The following is a 7,238-nucleotide window of genomic DNA, read 5'->3' as shown; positions in this document are numbered from 1 at the left end:
TTTTGGATGTGTTTGTTTTGTTTTATTACAACCTCATGAATACAATAAATTAGAACCTCGAATTCGATTATGTTGTTTCTTAGGTTATGGAATCTAACACAAAGGATACAGGTGTTGGGATCTATTGTCTCAACGTCTTCGTATCTCTCGTCATGTAACATTTTGGGAACATAAGATGTTTTCAACTATATCTAAATTTAGAATCAATGAACATCCTACTCAATTTTTTCGTGATCCTACCATACCTCTGTTTCCTGACATTTCTTGTGTAGGACCATTTAACAACTCATGCGACTCAACTCCATCTGCATTTCCTACATCGACATCTTCTCCATCTAAAAATCCGGCACATACCTCATCTGATCATATCATTCGAGAATTTTTTATAAGCATGATCCTCTGCTTTCTTTCCTGCATTATTTTTCCAGACTTTATTTATTCTCTGGCTGAAATTGTTCCTGATAGTATATGTCTTAAATTTAGGGGACTTCATCACCTTCCTCATTGTTTCAACTAATCAGTTTACTATCTCTTCATACTTTTCCTTCTTTAGTAAATTTCAGTCTTTAAGATAGTGTACATTCAATTGGATGGTTGTTTGCTGTATTTTATCTTTGTTGAACACAATCTCTCATTTCTTTGTGTGCATTAGGAGCTTTGTGATTTAATTTTTCAGTCCAAAGAGATTTGCACTTTCATTGTAACCAACTTTCCAAATTCCTTCTTTCTTCCCATGTTTCCTACTACATTTTCTTCAAAAAATTTATTAGCAACTGGTTCTTGACTTTTGTTGCATTTCTATTTTTCATAGATAATTTCTTCAGCAATTCTATCAATTTCATTTTCAGTTGCCTCTCTTACACCTTCTATCACAAATTCTTTGACTTCTTTATCCTTATTATTTTTCTTTCTTTCCATTTTAATGAAGAACAAAAAACAATAACAAAATAACAAAATAGAGCAATTACAGAACAGGGTACACCAAAAATCTTAGCTATTACAGAAAAGGGTAAACCAAAAACCCTAACCTTCGAACCAAGTTTTGCAGATGAATGAGCGACCTAGTTATTAGAGTTACCGTGTCATTTGTGCCGATTGTGCTGAAAAGAGACCCGAAGCGGATGACATTTTTTTTTTAAGAATTTTGAAATTGAAGATTTGTACCGAATCAATTGTAACAAGTTCTATGAATTGAAAAGCATTCAATAATTTATATAGAGCTAATCTTAAGCAACAATTAAAACTAAGAACAACTGTATACACGATTTCAAAATTTTATACTAAAATTGGAGTATCAAATATATTAATGGACGCTTAAAATTGGTCCACACCTCACTCCCAATGAACACGATGGAAGCAACCAAACTAATTGAATAGGTCTATATAAAAAAACGCCAAAAAATCCGATGCTCCAATACCCCGAAATTTGATTCTCTTACATTTGTCCCCTCCAATTGTTCTGCATCCTTATAAATAATCTTTGTAGTTAATTAAACCAACCCCAAGCTTCCAGTTCCAGATCCTTTCAATCGATCATCCCAATTAGTAGTTTCTTCCTTTTACATTATTTAACTTCCAATTGTCATTTCAAGTTGATGAATTGTTTTGGAATTTTCAAGGAAATGATCAAAAAGTTAAAGATTTTGAGAATTTTAAAAAAGTAAACATCTTCATTTGTTGTGTTGAAGGTGATAATTAAAGGTTTTAGGCATTGCTTGATTTGGATTTTTATTGAACACCTGCAAAATAATATTATTTTTTTTTTGTAACTAATGCAAAATCACAAATAATTAATTCTAAAATTAATATTTGGAGAATTTATTTATTTTAAAGTTAATTTTCGGTTATTTTTTAATAATTAATTTATGTTTTAGTTCAAAATTAATTATTTATTTTAATCTCGTATAATTCATGATAAAAACATTTAATAAATAATAATTTAGATTCGAGATTAAAATTGCAAAATAAATATAAAAAAAAAGTAAAAAAATAAATGTATGTTCATTTGGGTCTAAATCTGAGCTGAATACATTATTTTTTATTTTTTTTGTGTGTTACATTTGGTATGAATAAGGCTAATTAGTAATTTATAAATTAATATTTTTTAGTTTATTAGTTTAATTGGTGTGTATGTTAATTTTATATTTTAAAAAAATTAATTAAAAATGATAATTTTTAATTATATTTAAATGATATAATAAATACAATTTATTTTTTTAAGATAATATTTTATGATACTTTTATTTTGAACAAATATTTTTTAATTAATTAAAATTTAATATTATATAACCGAAAATATTTTGTTTTTTTTAAATAATTATTTTTAACAATGTTGGAGATTTGTAAGGATAAAGGAGTAATGTTCCCAATAATGAACAGAATATTCGATCGATTTCATTTTCAAACCATTTCGAATTCAAATACGATTTTCGAATTGGTTTTTGAGTTGGGGTTTTAACTCAAAAACCAAGCTGAAAATCGTACTCACTTTTTATTATATATTTTATTATATACTATATTATATATAACATATAAATAATTTATTATATATTATATAATTTATTATTTATAATATATAATAATTTATTTATTTATTTTATTATATATTATATAATAATTCTCCCTCATTCACTAAACATTTCAGTTTTTTCCATCTCATCTATATTCTCTAACCCTAATTTATTAGTGTCCACCTCATTTTTATTTTCTAAGCTTAATTCTTCAGTTCCTCACTTCATATATATATATATTCTCTTTTCTCTTTTTCTTCAACTGCATATTTGAGCTTCGATCTCATCTTTATTTTCTAAGCTTAATTCTTCGGTTCCTCACTCCATATATATATTCTCTCTTCTCTTTTTCTTCAACTGCATATTTGAGCTTCAATCTATCTAATATAGTTATCTTTTTTAATTTCTTTGTCAAAACTCTTAAATCTTGATTAAACTCCGTCGTTCAACACATATTATGAATTTAAGATCTATTTATGTCGTTCAACATCTATCTCCTACATTCAACATCTTAATTCAAATTTTATTTTGAATTAGAATAATTTGAATTCAAAATTTAACAATAAAAGAAAAAGAAAATTGAATTCGATTCGAATTCAAATTATTCGAAATTCAATTGAATGTTAAATTCAAATTCGGTTCGAATTTATTAAAATTTATTCGAATTTGGTTCGGTTTTTGAATTTGTTAAAAAAATTTAAAGAAACAAAACCGATGAACTCGAATAACCCGAAAACTGAACCGATAAATAATATTGCTAATGACCTTATTTATCAATGTCACTTAGTTAAAAAGATATGTTTTAAATAATTTTTTAATAAAATAATTTACCACAATTCGTCATTTTATTTTTCATACTCTAAATATGAAGTCCTTATTTCCTTTTTTTTATTATGTATGTAAGTGTATTTTAAGTGGTTGATTTATGTATTTTGTTTATTATTAATTTAAAACTAAATTATTAATCATTTATTGAATCACAATGAGGACATTCTAATTGAGAAAAATATTCTATATATATATGTTTAAATTTAAATAATTTATAATTTAATTAATTATTAATTATATTAATTAAAATATTTATTATTTTCTATGATTAATATACTTTATTATATATTTATACATATTAATATATTTTACTCAAATAATTAACTTTTTAATTTATCTACACAAATAAAATTATTTAAAACTATATTATTTGAAATAATCCATTTACACAACAATCTTAATCTATGAAGAGAGGGAAGTGGCTAGAGTTGGGCCAACTGCCCAGCTACTATTTATTTAAGACATTCATTTAAGAGTGTTTCCAAACAGTTATTAGTTTGGTTTCGAGTTTTCGATATCCAACTCAAATACTCCGTATTGAAAAGAATATACACTAAAAAAATCATTTAAATACTTTTGTAAAATAACCATCAAGTTAGTTTAAATAGGAAAGATTTTACCTAATAATCGGGAGTCAGAAACTTAACTCGAGATTAAATCGCAATAACAAAAATAATGTTTTCATGGACTTAATGTACAATAATTTTATTATTCCTTTAGAGGCAAATGATCCATATGTAATCAACATTATTCTTTAACAAACAGATTTGAGCAAATAAATTCTCCCAGCTTTCTTTACTCCATTCTATCTCTAAGCATAAGATTTCAATGATCCATCATTAACTGGCTCATGTAATTCATAGGTTGAATTCAAAATATCCGCAGCTACGAAAACAAAGTTATGAATTCGTGTGTTATGTCGGTACAAAAAATATATATTAATAAAAATAAAAATAAAAATAAGCCTGGTAGTATCTAGTTTACCATCATACACGTGGATTATTTTATATTAATTTACAGCCATAATATTCAAATACTGTTTAAACTTTAAAGTCAGAACCAACAAAGATCTAACTTTTGATTGATTCCTTTATATTTGTTGAACCAACTCGCCCCTTCTTACCAACAATACATCAAATTAAATATAAACTTGCCCAATTTCTCTTCAAGCTAGCATTCATTAATCTCTATAAATTGCTAACTCTCAATGGAAATTAGTAACTTGCAACAATATTGAAAACCAATATCTAAGCTTCTTCAATTTACCTAAAACAATAATGTCTCTTTTGTTCAAATGTCTAGTTATTTTCTCTCTGACTCTGGTGCACTCGATACAAAATAGTCATGCGGCTCGACAACTCCTCCAAACTGGTCCTCCGATATTACCAACCCTTCCCTCAATTCCAATATCTATCCCCACCACATTGCCACCTCTTCCCACAACCCTCCCGACCTTGCCTCAACCAACTCTTCCCATCGCTCTCCCAACCTTGCCAAATCCAACCGCCTTACCACCACTTCCAAACAACCCTTTGCCAACTCTTCCCACCGCTCTTCCGAGCCTGCCAAAGCCAACCGCCTTGCCACCACTACCAAACAACCCTTTGCCAACTCTTTCCACCGCTCTTCCGAGCCTGCCAAAGTCAACCGCCTTGCCACCACTACCAAACAACCCTTTGCCAACTCTTCCCACCGCTCTCCCGAGCTTTCCAAAGCCAGCCTCCTTGCCACCACTTCCAAACAACCCTTTTCCTAACCCAACAATTCCGGCCATTCCTGTTGTTCCTCAGGTGACACTGCCCCCACTGCCTAAATTTCCATTCACCGCACCGCCTCCATCAAAATAAATGTGTGATACCCTTTGTACAGCGTTTCTTAGAGGTTTTATTATTATTATTATTTATCTAAACTTGGTCTTGTATTGTAATTTGATTATGTCTGCTTGTGGTTTTCAATTATAGTTTCTATATTAAATTTGTATGACCGTTCTACTTTTTTACTGTTTTTTCTCCCTACACTTGAAAATATATATCACTTGCAAATTTATTTATTTATTATTTTATTTTATTTTTATATAAAATACAAATCACTATCAAGTAAACAAATAAAATAAATCACAATAATGTGAAACCATCTTAAGAGAAAATAATAAGTAAGCTTTAACATTACAAAACATCTAAACAAAATGTCTCACTAGTACTCTCCCTTATAAACAAGCCATGCCACTAGCTAAATCCTCCAAACGAGACCCGATCCCAACCTTGCCACTACTTCCAAATAAAGAATTTCAAATAATAATTAACTTTGGTAACTTAAGTGGCAAATTTAGTTATTCAATTCTAACTAAGAACATAATAAATGAAAATTGAGTGTCATGACTATAGTGTACCTAGCATTTTAATTTTTAAAATTAAAATAGAGTAGATGCTTGTTTTAAATCATACAGACTTAAAAGACTTTTTTAAGTTGACATACTTTACAATATTTAGCTTCAGAATAATCCTTTAAGGTGTCATATAGACATCCTCCTTAAAATTATCATGAAGAAAAACATTATTTACATCAAATTAGTGTAAGACTATTTTTAAAAACAATTAAGGCAAGAAATAAAGAAATAAACGTATTGTTACCTTTACGACAAAAGATAAACTATCATAGAAATCAATTTCATCTTTCTGGTTGTATCCCTTAGACACCCATCTAACTTTTGTACTTTACTATATTTTTATTTGATTCCAACATCGTTTTAAAATCACACCTACAACTAAGTTTTATTTCCATTTGGAAGAGAAGTTAAAACCCATGTTTTAATGTTTTGAAGTGCATTTATCTCTTCAGTCATGGCTTGTGCCAATGAATAATTTTTTAAGCCTTTGTAAATGTTTGAGGTTGTTGATATATTACCTATAAATTTAAGTAGTTATCATTATTAGTCTTTGCAAGCAATTAACTTGCTGAAACACCCTCTTTGATGCATTAATTTGAATAAACTAAAGTTATGGATATCACACATAAAATTCTATAGAGGTTTTAATAAAAATCATGAGGTGCTGTGGTGTAGTGGTTATCACGTCTGCTTTACACGCAGTAGGTCCCCAGTTCGAGCCTGGGCAGCATCAAATATTTTTAACTGTGGGATATCATGTTAGTTCTCTTTTAATTTTTTAAAAAAAAGTTTGTTAAACAATTTATGTCATATTGCAATTATTTTGATACTAGTCTCATAACCATTACCAAATAATCACGGGTTCGATTTCATTTGAAAGCGTTTAAATGGGGACCACTTGGTAATCACGGGTTCGATTTCATTTGAAAGCGTTTAAATGGGGACCATGGTTGTGGAATATCGTGATAATTCTCCTTTAATTAAAAAAAAAAGATTTGTTAGACAATTTATGTCATATTGTAATTATTTTGTCATATTGTAATTATTTTGTCATATTGTAATTATTTTGAGACTAGTCTCATAACCATGACCTCGCACATATATCAATATCATGACAAATTCATTGAAGCGTTCCATTTAGAAGTGCTTAAGCGCGGTGGGATATCATGTTAGTTCTCTTTTAATTTTTTTAAAAAAAGTTTGTTAAACAATTTATGTCATATTGCAATTATTTTGATACTAGTCTCATAACCATTACCAAATAATCACGAGTTCGATTTCATTTGAAAGCGTTTAAATGGGGACCATGATTGTGGAATATCGTGCTAATTCTCCTTTAATTAAAAAAAAGATTTGTTAGACAATTTATGTCATATTGTAATTATTTTGTCATATTGTAATTATTTTGAGACTAGTCTCATAACCATGACCTCGCACATATATCAATATCATGACAAATTCATTGAAGCGTTATATATCAATATTACGTTTTGTAAGTAAGCTAATTAGAAAAT

At 28.4% G+C, this 7,238-nt stretch overlaps 1 protein-coding gene and 1 non-coding gene across 2 annotated transcripts; both read left to right on the top strand.

Annotated features, from left to right (window-relative positions):
• The first annotated feature begins 4,612 nt into the window (after positions 1-4,612).
• LOC124937945 (proline-rich protein 1-like) lies at positions 4,613-5,185 on the top strand. Its single transcript, XM_047478287.1, has one exon. It carries the CDS (start codon positions 4,616-4,618, stop codon positions 5,183-5,185), a length of 570 nt encoding a protein of 189 aa, XP_047334243.1. The 5' UTR covers positions 4,613-4,615.
• A 1,199-nt stretch (positions 5,186-6,384) lies between these two features.
• TRNAV-UAC lies at positions 6,385-6,457 on the top strand. Its single transcript has one exon. It is a non-coding gene; the product is annotated as a tRNA-Val (tRNA).
• The last annotated feature ends 781 nt before the right edge of the window (positions 6,458-7,238 follow it).

Source organism: Impatiens glandulifera, chromosome 1 (genome assembly GCF_907164915.1).
Source record: "Impatiens glandulifera chromosome 1, dImpGla2.1, whole genome shotgun sequence".
Taxonomy (NCBI): domain Eukaryota; kingdom Viridiplantae; phylum Streptophyta; class Magnoliopsida; order Ericales; family Balsaminaceae; genus Impatiens; species Impatiens glandulifera.
The sequence above is the reverse complement of the archived record's forward strand: the minus strand, read 5'-3'. Positions and strand labels throughout refer to the sequence as shown.